Source organism: Hakea prostrata, chromosome 5, assembly GCF_041222555.1.
Source record: "Hakea prostrata isolate BN-2017 chromosome 5, UWA_Hpros_2, whole genome shotgun sequence".
NCBI lineage: Eukaryota > Viridiplantae > Streptophyta > Magnoliopsida > Proteales > Proteaceae > Hakea > Hakea prostrata.
The window spans coordinates 59,331,683-59,351,121 of record NC_142604.1 but is presented as its reverse complement, the minus strand read 5'-3'; the positions used below and the strand labels follow the sequence as shown (position 1 = coordinate 59,351,121).

General features: G+C 39.5%; 1 protein-coding gene across 3 annotated transcripts; it reads left to right on the top strand.

The window, feature by feature from the left end:
• The first annotated feature begins 351 nt into the window (after positions 1 to 351).
• LOC149016861 (DDB1- and CUL4-associated factor homolog 1-like) lies at positions 352 to 19,105 on the top strand. 3 transcript variants are annotated; one of them, XM_089154895.1, is made up of 15 exons: positions 352 to 440; positions 515 to 824; positions 2,714 to 2,795; positions 2,939 to 3,055; positions 3,164 to 3,342; positions 3,567 to 4,509; positions 4,615 to 4,712; positions 4,799 to 5,219; positions 5,798 to 6,397; positions 6,603 to 6,782; positions 6,917 to 7,474; positions 8,394 to 8,504; positions 15,926 to 16,044; positions 16,127 to 17,741; positions 17,901 to 19,105. In XM_089154895.1, the coding sequence occupies exons 2-15, from the start codon at positions 640 to 642 to the stop codon at positions 18,588 to 18,590; spliced, it is 5,898 nt and encodes a 1,965-aa protein (XP_089011021.1). In that variant the 5' UTR covers positions 352 to 440; positions 515 to 639; the 3' UTR covers positions 18,591 to 19,105. The 3 variants fall into 3 exon arrangements, with proteins under 3 accessions (XP_089011021.1, XP_089011022.1, XP_089011023.1); XM_089154896.1 differs by having other exon boundaries at positions 352 to 519; positions 600 to 824; XM_089154897.1 differs by lacking the exons at positions 352 to 440; positions 515 to 824; positions 2,714 to 2,795; positions 2,939 to 3,055; positions 3,164 to 3,342 and adding an exon at positions 3,351 to 3,444.
• The last annotated feature ends 334 nt before the right edge of the window (positions 19,106 to 19,439 follow it).

Here is a 19,439-nt window from a genome sequence, read left to right as displayed (position 1 = left end):
TTAGAAAGAAAATATGATATGTAAAAGGAGTATTTTTGTTAGTGAATAAGCTGAGAGATATTTAGGTCTCGCTAGATTTGAAATTTAAAAGCACTTAATAGTGAGTGATGGTACGAGTCAGGTTGGGATTCAAAGGTAATACATGGTACTAAAGGAGCCCAACATTAGTTCATGATCTATTATGAAGACCCATACCCTAAAATTAAAATTAAAATAAAAAAAAAATATTTTTTTTTAGGTATTACCTATTCGACCGCATCGACTCTTTCCGGCTTCCCGGCCTGCTATAATTTAGAACCGCTTTGGATATAATTGACATTTATAAGTTCACTAGGGCGAAGGCCAGTCAAATACGATTAAAAGAGTCATATTAATAGGCGTGCGAGTGATCGTTGCTTCAAATCATCTAGGTTCCATTTACAACTGCTAAGGTGGAGAAGGTATTCTCGATTATTTGCTGGTTTGCTTCTTCGTCTTCCTGGAGTATTCACACAGGTCTCTCTCCCACTTGCAGAAGAGGTAATACTCATTTGTGTTCAGCACTGAAAACCATATGAATAGAGAACTCAACTGAGCCTCTGGGTACTCTGAACAAAAAGGTACACCAAGCTTCATTAATATATACTCATCCGTACTTTAATGGAGGCGCCAACGGATTCGCAACCACCACCGCCGGAATCAGGGGAGCCGAAGAACGAGAGCGAGGACGAAACCTTGCTCACCAAAGCACATAACTTAATATCAAAGATAACATCTTCCCGGGCAAACCCTAACCCCAAGCTTCTTCATGCCTTGGCTTCCGTTCTCGAGACTCAAGAGTCCAGGTTTGATTACTCTCTTTCGATATGTTTCTTTCATTTTCTCTTTTTGGCGTTCTTTTGATTCGACAAGTCGCGAGTTTCGTGGATGATAACGGCAGTTTCGAGAGTGAGGGAACGTTGGTTGCAGTGGGCAGATGGTGTTATATATGGGCGATTGGGAAGTTAGGTTTGAGTTAGTTGGGTTTTTTTTCCTTCTGGGCAGTGGAAATTCGTTGGAGAAAGGGTTCTGATAACGTCGAATTTTGGTATTTATGAAGTTTACTTGAGTCGTAACTCGTAGTATAGTCAAGCTTTAATGTCGATTATTGGTTGTGAACACTTATTTGATACCTTTGGTGTTCATTGTTCGAAATGATGGGCGCCTTCAAATAAAACGTGGTTCTTGTTTTATTTAATTTTTTCTTTTTAAAATTTGTCAGAATATGAGACATTTTTAATATTTCTGGGTAAAGAATCTGCGAGTTGATGGCTTCTAGTGTTTTCAAGTTTGCTCCTTCCCTCCGGGCTTCAAAATCTTACTGCTCGCAGTACGTCACTGCTCTCTATGCTGCCGTATTATTTGGAAACTTGAGCAGTGTTCACTTTCTTTAAGGCAATAATCTCTTGGCAGTGCCCCGGGGGGAGTTCATGAAATAGCCTATGGAATATTTTTGTTTGTGATCTCCTACATATGTGTGCTGTGCTCGTGTTACACAGGTCCGATCCCCGTACTTCATTAAATCTTCCAATACTTCCAAAGAAATAAGATGTAGTGCCTAAACTTTCCAATCCTTTCCTGCTTATTATTTCTTAACATGAGATACTTGCCTTAAGGTGGCAACATGCAAGTGATGCAATTACCTTTACTTACAGAATTTGAGTCAGTTATTGCTAGTTTGTTCCTATCAAGTTATACATATATCAGCTTTCTAACTTTCTGATCGATGATTTTCTTTCTCTATGGGTTAGTGCATACTAAATTATTTTGTTCACTTGTTAAGTTTTTCTCCTTACACCATAGTTATGAAGGGAGCAAGGCGTTTGGTGCCTTCCCAACAATATTGCAATTAGGTGGCCGCATGGTGTCTCCTTGGCCAACAAAGCATTCTAGCGTACATTTTCTTAATACAACTACTTTATGTGGCACAAATAGCATTCCAAAAACTTATACAATTCTACTATAAGCTATACAAAAGTTAAAAGAGTCATAATTGTACAAGATTATCATATAAAAAGCAAACATAAGTTCATCTCATCATAATACGAATATACAATAGCAACAAGCTTAATAACATATGATTATGTTCTATATAAAATAATAAATATGAAAGTGAAAGCAGTAGAACACTACATAGGAACTTTGGAGAAGACGACCAGACCTGAATGTTGTGGACTCGACCATATAGGGTTGCTGTGGAGAAGTAGTTCTCTTTCTTTAGTGTAATAAGATTTTTCATCTCCCATGATTAGTGTTTCTTCTTCTTTTTATTTATAATTTTACCCTTTAATCTCTATATAATCTCATGCTTGTCGTTGCATGGTATTGCTATGCATACAACCAATAATATATGGTTCTATTGAATAAATTTTGATGGTTTAAAAAAATCCAAAAATAAAATCTTAGTACAAAGTGTCAAAAAAAGTGACCGCGTTGCCCATAAGGCGTCAATAGGGCGCACAAGGCATTGCATTGGCGCTCCTTGGGCAACGAAGTGTTAGTTTTTTTGCGATCACAATAAATGGCCCATTGCCTATGCCTTTGCGATGCTTTGATAACTGAGCTTTCCACATACTGCCATGTATAGGTTAGGATTTCTCGAAAGATGTTGATAGCTTAATGCTGCTTTTATTATAGCTGCATTGCTTTCGTGCTTGAAGCTTCATTTTGACATGGGTATTATTTCTTTATTCAGATACATGGAGGAATCAGGTCATTCATCTGTTGCTAATGGACGGGCATCTCATAATATTGGAAGGCTAGGGAACTTGATCCGGGTAACTACTTTCAGCTTTTATGACTTGCATTTAATATAAATATGCCAAATCTTGGAGTTTTGTGGTAATAGAAGTTCTTGTGATAGTTAATGGTTTAGCAGGGGTATTGACGTGTAATTCTTCCTCCTTCTTTACTAACTCAGGAGAACGATGATTTTTATGAGCTTATATCGTGTAAGTTTCTTACGGAATCTAGATACTCCACAAGCATCCGAGCAACTTCTGCAAGGGTACTTCTTAGCTGTTCGGCGACTTCAATGGTAAAGTTGTTTGATGTATATGTGTTTATTTTCTGTTTGATGTGAGACAAATGTTGACATGAAATGCTTGACTTATTGGGGAAATGAATGATGTGCAAATTTCTGCAGTATCCTCATGTGTTTGAAGATGCTGTTCTGGAGAACATCAAGCGGTGGGTGCTGGATGACAATTCCAGCTCTTTTGGTGATGAATGCAATATAAAGAATAATTCAAGGATAGATACACCCACAGATTCTGAAATGCTGAGAACATATTCTACTGGACTTCTTGCTTTATGCTTAATTGGGTATGTATTTATGAGCGTCTTTCTTCCTGATTTCCTGTCTGAAAAAGGGCATACTTAATGCATGAGGAACCTGCCACTGAAGGGGCTGGGGACTGTCAAAATGTAAGCAGCCTTACCCTTGCTTTTGCACTGAGGCTGTCTACAGACTCAAACCCATGACACTTTCTGATTTCTTGTCTATCCTGTTTGTTTTGTCTCTGATATTTTCTGGATGATAATTTCAGTGGAGGTCAAGTTGTCGAAGATGTGTTAACGTCCGGATTGTCGGCCAAGCTTATGCGTTTTCTTCGCACAAGGGTTCTTGGGGAAACAAGTACAAGTCAAAAAGATGCTAGTTATCTTACAGAAAATAAAAATACATCTAGTACTTGCATAAAAGGTAGAGAAGAAAGTAGGGGTAGGTTCCGGCAGGTTATGGATGCCACTCAGTTAGATGGTCCTAGGTTAGTAGACGAGGGATTGTTAGATGATCAAAATGGGGACAGGGATCTTGATAGAAGCAAAAGTGTGCGGCAATCCCGAGATGAGGAGTGTTTGGGTGATGGAAGAGAATCATTAAGATCTCGAGAACATGTGGATGATTTGCCCCAGGAGGTTGATGTGCTTGAGATAGATAAGGATGATGTTGGACAACTTAGCGAGGAAAGAAGGCAAAATCATGATTTGCTTGATGGGAGGGAACATTTTGGCGATAGATATGGTACAGGTAGATCCATGAGAGATGAAGTTGCTGAAGAGAATGTCATAGATGATTCATCAAGGCGCAGGACAAACCGTGCGTGGGGAAGGAGTAGAGGAAAGGGAAGGGTTAATGAAGGAGCTGTGGACGATGAAAGAGCTTCAGTCCCTCTAGGATCTGGAGTACGATCAGGAGGACAAAATCGGGGTGTCAGGGAGAGGAGTCTAATGAGAAATCAAGATCTCAAGAGAGTATCTGATTCCAAAAACTCTTCAGGAAGGACTGGTGCTGATGGATTTGTTGTATCAATAGAGGATAATGATGATCGTTTTCAAGAATGCAAAGTTGGCACGAGGGATATCTCTGATCTGGTAAAGAATGCAGTTAGAGCAGCTGAAGCTGAAGCCGGAGCAGCTAATGCATCTGCAGAGGCAATGAAGGCAGCTGGTGATGCTGCTGCTGAACTTGTGAAGACTGCTGCTTTAGAGGTGAGTATTGAATTGGTTTGTCTCTTCTATTTTTACTTTTTATATATTTTTAATTTTAATTATTTCCTTCTAACAAGTATTGTAATTTGATCCTTTCATATGTAGGAATTCAATAGTACAAATAGTGAAGAGGCTGCAGTTTTAGCTGCATCAAAAGCAGCATCAACTGTTATAGATGCTGCCAATGCAACTGAGGTCTCAAGGTAGTAGAACCAGCTTTGTAATTTCTTTGTTTATGCCTTAATAGTTTGCAGTACAGTGGGTCCTATAGATTTTAGTTGTTTGACAGGAGCTCCAGTAATTCCAATGAGGATTCTATTTGTTCAAAGGTCACAGAACCAGAGAAAGACGAGGAGTTGGATGGTTTGTTTGTTTTGGATAGTGACTCTCTTGCACTGTTGAGAGAAAAGTACTGTATTCAATGTCTTGAGATACTTGGAGAATATGTTGAAGTCCTGGGTCCTGTTCTTTATGAAAAGGGAGTGGATGTCTGTCTTGCACTACTGCAACGAAGTTCCAAAAAGAAACAAACTGCTGCTTTCACTGGTCTTCTACCTGATGTGCTGAAGCTAATTTGTGCTTTAGCTGCCCATCGTAAATTTGCTGCATTATTTGTCGATCGTGGTGGCATGCAAAAACTTCTTGCCGTCCCTAGAGTTACTCAGACTTTCTTTGGTCTTTCATCCTGCTTATTTACTATTGGTTCTCAGGTAAATCAAAATAATGGCTAACCAGATCTTGTTAATGAGGTCGACATTTTTATTTTTTGTGAGAAAATTACATGTACACCTCTTGGGTTTGACACCCCCTAAATTTTTTTTAATTAAAAATTTTCCCTTGTGCTTAAGATAGTTTTAAATAGAAAAAGACATATTTGACCTTAGTGAATTTTTTTACAAGTTAGAAAAAATTGAAATTTTCCTAGAATTAGTTGTTGCAACCCACCAATGGAAGACAAAATGGTCTTCCCCTCTTTGGTCTTTTCCCTATCTTTCCTAAAGAACGGAATGGGTTTGAGGTTAAAGGAGGGCAAAAAGGAACTTGAAAAAAATGTAGTAGTTGCTGAGTCATCACTTACCCTTATTATTTTGACGGTAGGGGTAAGGTTGATTCATATTTGAAACATAGGGGATGTAAATGTAATAGAAAAACATTCAAGGGATCTAAGCATACAGTTGCAAACCTGGGGGTGCATATGTAATCTGCTATTATTTGATTTAATTTTCGTTACCTGCATTTCTTGACTCTTTTGACCTAAAGATTCTTGCTTTGGAGGTTATCTCTTCAGGGAATTATGGAACGTGTATGCGCTCTTCCTCCTGATATTGTCAACCAAGTAGTTGAGCTCGCTCTTCAGCTTTTTGAGTGCCCTCAAGATCTAGCCAAAAAAAATGCTGCTATCTTTTTTGCTGCTGCATTTGTCTTCAGAGCAATTGTGGACTCTTTTGATGCACAGGATGGTTTACAGAAATTTCTAAACCTCTTACATGGTGCTGCCTCAGTGAGGTCTGGCGGTAATTCTGGGACACTGGGTTTGTCCAATCTGGGATCTCTTCGAACTGACCAATCACCTGCTGAGGTGCTGACTGCATCGGAGAAGCAAATAGCTTATCACACTTGTGTTGCTTTGCGGCAGTACTTCAGGGCACACCTTCTCCTGCTTGTAGACTCCCTTCGTCCTAACAAAACTCGAAGTGCCAACCGACATATTCCAAGTGCGAGAGCTGCCTACAAGCCACTTGACATCAGTAATGAGGCCATGGATGTTGTGTTTTTACAAATACAGCGGGATCGAAAGCTTGGCTCTGCCGTTGTTAGAGCTCGCTGGCCAGCAGTGGACAAGTTCTTAGCATCCAGTGGGCATATTATTTTGTTGGAACTATGTCAAGTATGTAATTGCCATTCCTTTTTATTTATTTATTTATTTATTTATCCGATGGGCATATTATTTTGTTGGAACTATGTCAAGTGTGTAATTGCCATTCGTCTTTTTTATTTATTTATTTTTTAACTTTTTAACTTTCTTCTTTTTGTTGTGTCCATTTTGCATCTTATCATATTTAAGTTGAGTGACTGACTGATTTATTACTTAGGCACCAACTGTTGAGCGCTACTTGCATGACTTGGCTCAGTATGCATTGGGTGTTCTTCACATCATTACATTGGTACCTAATAGCCGCAAACATATTGTAAATGATAAATTAAGCAATGATCGTGTTGGTATGGCAGTTATCTTAGATGCGGCAAATGGTGCTGGGTATGTAGATCCTGAGGTAAAAATCTTATGTGTCGTATTTTTCTGATTTTTGGGTTTTACAATGTGCCTCTTTAAGTTAGTTGGTTTATTTTTTGTTTTTCTCACTTTGATGGTTTTGCGTTATCAGATGTTTTTTTTTTTTTTTGGCAGGTTATTCAGCCAGCACTAAATGTGTTGGTTAATCTTGTCTGCCCACCCCCTTCAATTAGTAACAAGCCACCTGTGCTCCCTCAAGGTCAGCAGTCTGTTTCTGTTCAGACCTCAAATGGTTCTGCTGTGGAGAACAGGGAAAGGCTTGCTGAAAGAAATGTCTCGGACCGCAGTGTTTCCTTGTCCATTCAGAATGAGTCCAGGGAGCGGAATGGTGAATCTGCTAATGTGGAGCGTGGTGTCTCAGCAGTATCTAGTACACCAGGTAATTCACAAGCAGCTGTTCCTACTGTCACATCCTGGGTGGTGGGAGATCGTAGGATATCCTTAGGTCCTGGTACAGGCTGTGCTGGCCTTGCTGCAATGTTAGAACAAGGGTATCGTCAGGCAAGGGAGGCTGTTCGCACCAACAATGGAATAAAGGTTCTTTTGCATCTTCTCCATCCTCGTATTCTCACACCTCCTGCTGCTCTTGACTGCATACGTGCTCTCGCCTGCCGAGTCCTGCTTGGTTTAGCCAGGGATGAATCAATTGCACATATTCTCACAAAGCTTCAAGTGAGTGATATTCCACTATAATAGTTGCTCCTTTCTAATATGCTGGTTGGTTATAAGTTAATGCACCACTATTTTTTCGTTGCTAATAGTGGCACCATTGGTTTTGAAAGAAAGCTGTTTAGGGGAGTTTTAGCTAGTTTATTTATACATCTGAACTGTTCATCCCCCCCCCCCCCCCCCACACACACACCCAAAAAAAAAAAAAAAAAAAAAAAAAAAAAAAAAAAAAAAAAAAAAAAAAAAAAAAAGAAAAAAAAAGAAGAAAGAAAGAAAAAGAAAAATGTTTAATGCCCGTCTAGTAGAACCAGATTTGTACCTTTTGATTTTGTACAAGGTGCCTTGAGCATCTGGCTATGCAACAAAAAAGCTGTCACCAAGTCAAAAGCCTTGACTTTTTTTTTGGTGGGACAGTTCTTTTCTATTTTAGTTTCACTATAGCAGTGATTATTGACTGGGGATTAGCTTTGGACAACACACAGAAAGGCAACTAAATGGTCCTCCTCCTTTTAGGTGCCATGGGGGCCCCATGGCATTACTGTCTTGTTTGTTCTCTTTTGCTTTTATTGGTGTGCGTTTATGGGGGACTGTGGGTGGGAGTTTGTTTCTTATTGATTGGGTTTCTTTCTATTTATCTGCTGTGCTTTTGTTTTTGGTTTGTCCTCCATTGAGGATTCTTGTTTTCTTGCGTCTCTACAAATGGTTTCTTGCTATTTTTCTCTTGTGCTCCTTCTTCGACATCTTATATATATATATATATATATATATATTTCTTTTTGGGGCCGGGAGGGGGGGGGGGGCACTGGTGTTGGGTTGTGTTGCTGTATTGTCTATACGGATGTACTCTCTGTACTCTCTATATTTATCCAAGTATTCAAATGGGTCTTTGATCTGAATCTTTAAATTTGAAATGGTGTTGTAGGTGGGCAAGAAACTCTCGGAGCTTATTCGAGATTCAGGCAACCAGATGTCTGGTCAAGAGCAGGGCAGGTGGCAAACAGAACTTGCCCAAGTAGCAATAGAGTTGATTGGGGTAAGCAGTGAAGACCTTAATTTCAGATTTATGACTTCTGTTGTGCATGTTCTTGTGGAAATAAAATTTGAGCATAACCATGCGTGCTGGAGAAAATGCTTTCCCAACTTTGTTCTTGGGGTGAAGGATAAAATACATTGCAAAATCACGTTGATACCTATTAATTGTCTTTTTTTTGTGTGTATATGTATGTTTTTTTGGTGCATATTTGAGTGTGTGTGTGTGTATATATTTATGTTTATATATATTCACACATACGTATTTTATATATATACAGGTCAGCCATGATTTGAGTTGTAACTTATTAAACTATAGCCTTCATCGGTGTTGTGTGGGAACATCTTTCTTGTTTTCTTCAGTGTGTAGTCACGAATGTGAAACTGAAAAAAATGCTTTTTCTTTACTGGACCTTGCATTGTTTTTCTTGCTGAGCATCAAGACTGACTCTCTAGTTGGAAGTCGTGAGAAATATCCCCATTGTACGTCATTCTATATGACTGGGGTATACATCTTGCACCTCTTAGTGCTTCTGTTCAGTAAGAAGAGAGGGTTTGGGAGAAACAAAAAGTCCTCATCTTTTGTTCAATGATTGCAGCCTGAGGGGCTCCTTCAGGTTGAGTAACTAGAGCTTGCTGCAGTAATTCATGATATTGCAAACTGATTAAATCAAGCTCTGTTTTTGTGTTAGGGGCTCCTTGGGTTCTGTGAAAAGAGCTATGCTGGCTCATTTGAAAATATTGCATATTGATTTCTTTAAACTTTGTTATTGTCTTTGTTGGTTTAGTGTGGCTGGCTGATCGCTTGTAATTTTTATAGTAGCGTGTTACTGTTATGCTTTGGTAGCTGTTTTATGTGAGTCGTGCTATGTTTATCATTTATGAGTATTATGCATTAGTTTTTTAAGCGATGATTGCTCTGGTTTGTAGCTTTGAACAACATCACTTCTATCTTTTTATTTTTTAAATTGAGCAAGATTCTGGTGAATATTTCTTAGTAGGGCTACCTAGATATACTTTCTAGTTGGCACACAGTTTCTGCATGTGGATGAAACCTGACTTTTGTGGCCAGGTTGACCACAAATTCCCTTCTGATTGTCACGTTTGAGTTATAATTCGAATATGCTGATAAGTAAGCCCACTCTTGGGAGTCCAGGACTACCAAAGCGGTACACAGCAGTTTGTCTGTTGTGAAGTTGAGTTGGTTTGGCTCCCCCCCTTCCTGGTGGGAGTTGGGGGTTGGGTTTGAGTGTTGCATTGGTTTAGTTTTTAAACTTGACATTTGAAAATCCAACTTTGCTCTAGTTATCCTAGTGTAAACATTATGACAGCATGCTAACAACAACAACAATAACAAGCCTTGTCCCAAGGAAATGGGGTCAGCTACACGGATCCTTGTCTTCTAATCAGCTCTATTCGAGACCATACTAGACACTAGCCGTAAGCAACATATATCCTTTCTCACCTCCTCTTACGGTGTCTTAAGCCTGCTTCTAGTTCTTCTAATTGCTTTGACTTGAATTAAATCACTTCTCCATACAGGGACTGATGTAACCCAGGGTGCGGGTTAGATCTTTCAGGATTCTCTATAATAAGAAACAGCAAATAATTAAGCTATCAATACAGTTAGGAGTTATTTATGGGATGGTTTGGAGAAGAATCTTGAGTAATAGTTGGCTTAACAAAACTGAACGTGTTGGGTTTTAGGTGCGTTTGTGATCATTAAAACTATGGGATATGGGATGGTTTTGGTGAAGTGAAAGGATAATACGTTGTGTATCTCGGTTTAAGGAAGTAAATGGTAAGTGATTGGATAAACTAAGGTTTGTAGGAAAGGGATGGGATGCACTAGGATTGGTAGGAAACAGGAGGGAATATCTTAGGCTTTACAAAATTGGTATGGGTAGGGTTTAGGGTGTTCAACAATCAAATGGATGGGATAGATTTGGATAATTTAGGGTTTGAGATACCCAAAATTTTATGGGCAAGGAAAAGGACCCGTAGTTGGGAAAAGAAGGGGGAGTAGAAGTTTGTGGTTGGGTATGGGGTGGGTTCTTGGAACTTCAAGGATATTGATATTTCTTCCCTCTTCTTTCTTTCTTTCTTTTCTTTTCTGTTTTGTTTTGTTTATTCTTTTTGGTAATCCTGTGGCGAGAATTTTGGGAAGGAAAAAAAGAGGGAGAATAAAATCAAGAAAAGGGGAGGGGAGGGTTTGCAGTAAGGGTGTCAACTATGGACCGGAACCGTTAAACCGTACCGGACCGTGCCGCCTAATACCGGACCGTTTAAAATTCGGTCCGGTACGGACCGAAACCGAATTTGAAAATTCGGTTCGGTTCCGGTTTCATATGCACATACCAATGGTACAGAACCGAATCGGACCGAATTGCTTGTACCGATTCCGCACCAAAAATCATGGTTAAATTGTAATTTTACACTAGGCTCTAGTTTAGTTTGCCCTAGGGCTAGGCTTCGAATATGCAATTCTCATTCACTCTTCGCCTCTTCGTCAGTTCGTTGTCTTCGGTGTCTTCACTCATCTCTCAAGTCTCAATCTCTCATCTCTCAATCTCTCATCGTCTTCGTCTCACATGACTACATGAGTTTCATCGTGCAAAGCAGAAATCGTGAGCCTGAAGACTGAAGTTGAGGACTTGCTTGGGAAGCCGAAAACAAAAGTCTCATCTTCAATGTACGCTTCCTTCTTCCTTTACTCTGTTTCTCCTTCTTCTACTTCTTCGCCTTCTTGAATGATTCATGTTGCTGCTGGTTTCGATTTCATTTCTTCTTCTTCTTTTTTCTCTTGGGGTTATTGACAAGATTTTCAATTGTTCAACCGATCGGTTTTCCTCACATCTTGTTTTAGTTTTAAAGTTTTCAAATTTCTAGGTTTTAGCGATCGGTTTTGGTCAATGCCAAACAATTGGGAAATTTATGTATCACCTGGTAAACATTACGAACCATTCGATTAAACGTTATCTAGCTTTCCTTTTCATCAAACTTTAATTGGAGCTGCATTTGGATTACATTTTCGAATTATTTCATCTGTCACTCAAAAAAGAGATTCTTTTTAAGTTGGGTCAGTCGAACTCCATTTGTATTACTCATGGATTTCCTTTTGATCTTTTGGGTTGTTTTAGTTTTAGTTTTTCTTATGGTAGTAGGTGAGAGGATCCCACTGTAATTTTCTTTTCTCGATCACGAGCAGCATGACCTAAACATCCATATCTTTGGAGCAAGTGTCTCTTTCTTCTCAAGTGAAGACTTTTAATGGAGTAAACAACGGTCTTGGTTGAATGCCCATACCCAGAATTGTAGTACTTTTAACTTTGGGACACTCCCCTTCATGTTCAATACATTTTACAAGTTTAGATGGGTGATGGGATCATTAAATTGTAATTTGTTCTTCTGTCTTTCTTTGATAGTATGAAGAACATGGTGAAGAATTTGTGAACATATAGTTTTTATGTTCTTCTATTCAGATCGGACAAAGCATATTGTTAATATATATATATATATATATTGTGAAAAGAATAAAAAATACAGCAACTAGAATTTTCGATTAATCATGATTCAGTACACAATTCGTTTGCATTTTTGAGTGACTCAAGTCAATAACCGTGAGTGTATCTAATTAGGCTGGTCATTCACTCATTTGGCGCAGTTATCTTGATTGGTGCGACAGTGCGTGAAAGTGTGAAACCGATTGTATAACGAAACCGTACCGGACCGCGCTATAAACTATATTAAAACCGTTTTTTCATACCGAAACCGTACCGGACCGTTTTTGCAAATATCAAAACCGTACCGTACCGTACAAATTCGGTACGGTTTTGGTTCGAGGTATTCAAAGTTGGTACCGTACCGAATTACCGAAACCGTACCGATTGACACCCTTAGTCTGCAGCAAGAAAAGGGGGAAAGGGGGCTGGCTTCTTGCTGCCGCAAGAGAGAGGGGGAAGGTTGGGGCTGCTGTCATGAGAAGAGAAGGGAGACAAGAATTGCAGAAAATTCTGCAACTTCAGAGAAGTCCTGCAATGGCGTTTTCCCGGATCCCTATGCTGGTGCTGGTTCCAGAATGGGGAAAGTAAGTGGGACAAAGGAAGGAGAGGTGCTGGGGGGAAGGGTTGTTGATGGTGGGGACAGATCTTACTGGGAAAGAAGGGGGAAGGGGCTGTGACTGTTCTTGTTGGAAGAGAACTGTTGAGGAAGATGATGAAGCTGCTGGAACTTGCTGAAATTTCTCAAGAATTACTCCAGTCTAGGCTGCAAGGGTTTCCTCCCACACGGCCCAAGATTTTTCTTAAATTCCAGATTTCCTTTATTCATAATAAAAGGGTCTATTTATAGCTTTACAACTTATGCTTATTTAGACCCGACTTGGACTCTGCTAACTAATCAGACTTGGACTCTAACTAGGCAATCCACTTAGGATTAGAATTCCCTTTACAACTGAATACCAATCAAAAGGAATCTTCTAAATAAACCTGCAAAATAAATAGGTAATTATCCGGATGGATTTTTCTTGAATTAGATTCCGATTGGGACTCTAGACTACAGTAGGACTCTGTCATATCTCATACAATACTGATCCAAATTAAAAAAAATAAAGATAGATCTATGACCCTTGGATCGAAAGGATTCCAACCAAATCTTATTGAGCCCGAAAGGGCTGGTAAAATGACCAAAATACCCATGGGGTATTCGGCCTGCTTTAAAGTCGGCCTTTTGGGTTTGGTTTTCGGGGCTAATAATAATTTTTTTTTGGGGGGGTCAACTCTGGTTGCATCAAGGATATTTAAAGGTCTATGTTGAATGTGGCCATGGTACCTCGGTCGACTTTCTCGTAGCTTATCATTTATTAGAGCTACTCTTAGACCAGCTTTCTATGATCATTCCTTACCTTGTCCTTCCTAATTTTGCTCTTTATCCATCTTAGCATCCTCATTTTTGCTACACTGAGTTTATTTATTTTGGTGATTTTTAACAGACCTACATCATGCACCATACATTATAGCTAATTATGAAGGTCTTATAGAATTTCTTATGAGCTTTATAGGAATATGTCGATGACATAAGACCGGACACACCTCTCTACTTTGTCGACCCTATTTTTATTCTTTAGGAAACATTTTCCTTTGTATCATTTCGTTCGTATTTATGATTGGGCCACTATACCTAAATTAATCATTGTGCAATCTCCTCATCAAGTTCCACCACCTCATCGTCTGTCTGATCATGACCAAAGTTATCCACTAGATGTTTTGTCTTTGTTGTTCCAAGTTTAAAGCTTTTTGATTCCAAAGTTACTCTCCATGTGACAGTTTTAGGGGAGGTGCCAATGGAAGGTTTTTTTGACATTGTACTATGTACGGGACACTTCCCAAAGATTTAGGATCAATGTTTATACTTTAACAACTGTAGTTAGGATCTAGTTTTTCTTTTATTTGCTCTTTAGTCTTGTGACTTGTGTGATAGGCATAGTTTTTCCTTGGTGGTTTGTCAAAAAATGGTTCCCTTGATGGTAGAACACAGGCTCTCTACTCTCTTTTCAGTTTTCAGCATGGAGTTCTGTCCTGGCAAATTAGAGATTTGAAAATCTTGGATGAATGAAAAAAATGGATCGACAATACGTGGGGAATATGCGGACACATGGGGGAGTATTTGATCAAGTTCATGATATTTGACATGAAGATAGTGTAATTATTTAACATCATCCTTCCACTTGGTGAAATTAGGAGAAAGTTTTTCCTCATTGAACATATAAAACAGCATGCTTCACATCTCTTAAGTCTTGCCTAGACCTCCATGTCCCAGGTTCCAAGATGCCTTTGTGCCTTCATGTATGCTTGACGCCTTTGGCGTCCATCATAGAAGAAAATTCGACCGAAATTGTCGAAATTTTGCATTTTTAAAAAATGAAATGAAATTCCAATTATTTCGGTAAAGTGTCAAATTTCGACCAAAATTTCGGAGATTTCGACCATTTCGACCATTTCAACCAAAATTTGGACCATTTCAACATTCCAACTTGTTTTTCCTTAGTTTTTGTTGATTTCTATCCCATTTTCACCTAATTTTCACAACTCCTTTGCTTTCAAACACTAATTTTGCTAATTTTTTTGCCTCCAAACACCTCCTAAGCTACAACAGTTACAAAGGAAACTCCGACAACGATAGAATATGAAGCATGACCATACCCAACAGTTCCAAGCTTCCCCTTTTTTATTTTTGTTTTGTTCATGCCTTAAATGATCTTGTATTGCCTTGAAATTAATATATGTTTAGCTTGGGACTATGATCTATGATTGTGTGTTGTTAAACTTATCTTTTTATTGTTTGCTACCATTTTTTCATTTTCTGATTTTAATAATTATTTTATAAAATTATGTATTTTTATTTTATGCATATATGATATATAGGCTTCAACTTAATATATGTGAGACACCATCACTTGATCTAGTCGGTCATTTTATTTTGTTGAGTTGTTGTATATGTAACCATTCTACCAAACAATACATGTATGTTGATGATTCTATGTCTGTATGCAATACAATTTGCACTTGTCGGAACTAGTCATTTGTTAGTATACTTGAATGATAAATTTTCAATATTTTTTTTTGGCAAAATACTAGTTCCATTGTGTTTATTATGCTTGAAATAGGTAGTATGCAAGAATCCAAATCATTTTGAGTCCATATGAGGCCGGAAATTGAAGTTCCAATTTTCAGAAAAAAGTGTCCAGTTTCGACCGAAGTTTCGTTGAAATTTCGACCGAAACATCGAAATTTTGGCCTTTTGCAAGGTTGAAATTTCTGTTTTGGTCGAATTTTCTTCGTTGGCGTCTATTACTCCAACCCTTCAGTTGTTCTGAGGCTGAAATTGCTAGTGGAAAATCCACTAGATAATGGGCCATCCACTTGGGATGCACCAGGATGCTCGACATGCACAATCAATGCAAGTATCTATTGATATCTGTGTTGGCCACGATATGCTCTTTGCATGGGAAAAAGTAGTAATCTGTCAAAACATTCATTTCTAGGTGTGCTTAATGGTGGAACATGTTGGTTTCTTGTTATGAGGCACTGAATTGAACTATTTATTGACTAGATCTTGTATTGATTTTCACAATTTTTATCTGGTTATGCTGGGTGTGGAATTTAGATTACCATGGTAAAATTATGAGACAAATCATTTTATGACATACACCTATCCTTATCCTGCGGAACATTCATTTCTAGGTGTGCTTAATGGTGGAACACGTTGGTTTCTTGTTATGAGGCTCTGAATTGAACTATTTAGTGACTATATCTTGTATTGATTTTCACAATTTTTATCTGGTTATGCTGGGTGTGAAATTTAGATTGCCATGGTAAAATTACGAGACAAATCATTTTATGACATACACCTATCCTTATCCTGCAGATTGTGACAAATTCAGGACGTGCAAGCACGCTAGCAGCTACTGATGCTGCTGCCCCAACTTTGAGGCGTATAGAAAGAGCAGCTATAGCTGCCGCTACTCCTATAACCTACCATTCCAGGTATTTTTCACTTTATTTATTTATTTTATAGTTATACCCCAATTTTGTTCTGCTTTGTTTCACTCCTTTTTGATAATCTCAGGGAGCTTTTACTTCTTATACATGAACACCTTCAAGCATCCGGCTTGACCAATGCTGCTTCATCATTGCTAAAAGAGGCTCACTTGACACCTTTACCATCTATGGGCCCACAACCTTCAGTCCTACACCAAACTTCTGTTCAAGAAACTCCTCACACTCATATTCAGTGGCCATCTGGTCGCACTGGGTTTCTTTCAGATACATCAATCCCAACAGTACGGGATGAGGATTCTAGCCTAAAGAGTGATTCAGTTATGTCTTCCTCCAAGAAGAAAACACTGGTTTTCTCATCTAATCTCAGTTTTCATTCAAAAAACCAGCCTCTGTTTGATCCACTATCAGCCAGCAAGATGCCCACTTCCTCAAAGAATTTAGCCACATCCTCTGGGGGGTCAGACACTTCAGCAGTGTCTGTTGTAAAGCCTTCTGGAGAAAAAGAAATCCAATTTAAGTCCCCTATTGTGTTACCAATGAAACGGAAACTAACGGATTCAAGGGATAGTGGATTTTCTTCACCAGGGAAGCGACAAATGACTGGTGAGCATGTGTTTCGATCTCCAATATTCCAGACTCCCCCTGTTGTCCGTAGAAACACTCAAACAATGGATTCCATTGGTTTTTCCATCACACCAAGCTGTTGTCATCGAGATCAATGGGGGCGCTTGACCGCAGGTGTCGTTGATAATTTGGATGATGGTCAGTTAAATAGTACCCCTATAGGTCAGGTTACACCCTCTTACTCTCAGCCTGGTCTCGTTGCTGACTCACTACCGAATAACACAGAACGAGTCACTCTAGACTCTCTTGTGGTCCAGTATCTGAAGCACCAGCATCGCCAATGTCCTGCTCCAATAACCACATTACCTCCGCTCTCTCTTTTACAGCCACATGTGTGTCCTGAACCAAGAAGAAGTCTTGATGCACCTGCAAATGTGACAGCTAGGCTAAACACACGTGAGTTCAGGAACCATTATGGTGGAATCCAAGGAGATCGTAGGGATCGTCAGTTTGTCTACAGCAGATTTAGGCCATGGCGCACTTGCCGGGATGATGCTACGCTCCTGACATGCATTGCTTTTTTGGGAGATTCCTCACAGATAGTGACTGGCAGCCATTCTGGTGAGCTCAAGATTTTTGACTCAAATGGTGGAAATGTACTGGAGACCTCTACAAGCCACCAGTCACCAGTTTCACATGTTCAGTCGGCCCTGTGTGGGGATAGCCAACTGATTCTGTCTTCAGGAACTTATGATGTACGATTGTGGAATGCATCTTCAATTTCAGGAGGCCCTTTGAATACATTTGATGGACGCAAGTTGGCACGGTTCAGTAACTCAGGGACCACATTTGCGGCCCTATCATCAGAGTCATCCAGGCGTGAAGTTTTCTTGTATGACATCCAGACCTACAATGAGGAACTGAAGCTCTCTGATACCATCACAGTTTCTTCAGGCCCAGGCAGAGGACATGTACAGTCCCTTATACATTTTAGCCCATCGGATACAATGCTACTATGGAATGGAGTCTTATGGGATCGGCGGGGTCCTGGCCCCGTTCATCGTTTTGATCAGTTTACTGATTATGGGGGTGGTGGATTCCATCCTGCTGGAAATGAGGTATGTGTGAGCTTCTTTTTCTCCCTGAAAGTAGTTAAGTGTGCATTTATGAGGAAAACAAGTAGCTTCACGTAATCAGTTCCTTTCGCTTTCACGGAATGATGAGTCTTATATCTGTGACTTTCCTTAAATAACTTCTAACTGATGCGACGTTTGTAGGTGATCATAAATTCAGAAGTATGGGATCTCAGAAAATTCAAGCTTCTCCGCAGTGTACCATCTTTGGACCAGACAGTCATAACATTTAATGGACATGGGGATGTAATTTATGCTATCCTCAGGAGGAATCTTGTGGATATAACATCAGCAGTACACACCCGACGTGTCAGGCACCCACTTTTTTCTGCTTTCCGCACTGTGGATGCTGTTAGCTACTCAGACATTGCCACAGTGCCAGTTGATCGTTGTGTCCTTGATTTTGCCGTAGAGCCAACTGATTCTTTTGTTGGTTTGGTATCTATGGATGACCATGAGGAGATGTTTGCTTCTGCAAGGCTCTATGAGATAGGACGAAGGCGACCCACTGATGATGATTCAGATCCCGATGATGCTGAAACTGAGGAAGAAGACGACGACGATGATTCGGAAGCAGATGAGGATCCAATTTTGGGGACTGACCTGGATAATGACATGGATAGTGATGGTGATGATATGACCAATGATGAGGATGATGAGAGTATAGACGACGATGAAATGGAGGATGATGATGATGATGGAGAGTTTGGCATTGATGATGGTGGTACAGGAATTTTGGAGATCATAACTGAGGGTGATGAAGAGGATAGTGAGCTGGTTGGATCTTTCAGTAGTGAAGAGGAAGGAGACATTGACAACCGGTTTGGTTTCTAATCTTATTTTGGGAACCCTAGACCCAAACAGTGCGAGCGAAGCCTGGAACCATTTTTTGATAGTTCTCAAGGGGATTTATTATAGGGAAATCATTGTGTCACCACAAATGGTGACAAATGCATTTTGATGGCTCTCATTCTCATGTGGAAAATTGACATGGCAAATAAGACACCTTGGATGCCTAGAGAATGATTAGGGAATTAGGATAAGCCATGTGGCAAATTTTTTCTTCTTCTGCCCCTTTTCCCCCAGATTCGTTCTTTTTGCATCCATGTAATGGCATGCACTCTAATGTATATCCATGCGGCTTCTATATAATGCTATGAATCTTATTTGTTTCACTGAAACTTCCTAGTGGTGTTTGTGGAGGATGGGTTCGATGGTTGCTTCATTGGGGATATAGGTTGGAGAATGACTTGATTCGTATTCACTCAGGAAAATCATGGGTACTCAATCCTGAGGGGTGGTTCAATAGGCAAAAGACCAATGCCTTCCACATAGGAGGTAAGAGTTTGAATCTATTCGGGCCAGGTCGAAGCCCCTTTTTATATTAATTGTATAAAAGCTCTTCAGAGGATGTAATCGTGGTGCGTGCAACTCAAAATCTACCATAAACAGAATCTGAAGGTCCAATGGCATATAAATTTTCCTAAGAACAACAAAAAGGTCGAGTAAATAAGATGGAATAAAAGCGAGTTTTGACTTTGCAAGTAAATTTTTTTTTTTTTTTTGTAATTAAACTTTTATTAAGAAAGACGGGAACAACACACTGGGCTTAACTCCCTCGAGTCAAGGAACCAGGGATTGGAAAGCGGCCAAAACGTCCTCCTCGAAATAGACGTGGCTTTC

Bases quoted from the DNA above. Each gene is read 5' to 3' on its own strand.
- LOC149016861 (XM_089154895.1), top strand. From the start codon at position 640: ATGGAGGCGCCAACGGATTCGCAACCACCACCGCCGGAATCAGGGGAG. The intron at 3,056-3,163 runs GTAAAGTTGTTT...AAATTTCTGCAG, and splicing joins GCTGTTCGGCGACTTCAATG to TATCCTCATGTGTTTGAAGA. The intron at 3,343-3,566 runs GTATGTATTTAT...TGATAATTTCAG, and splicing joins CTTGCTTTATGCTTAATTGG to TGGAGGTCAAGTTGTCGAAG.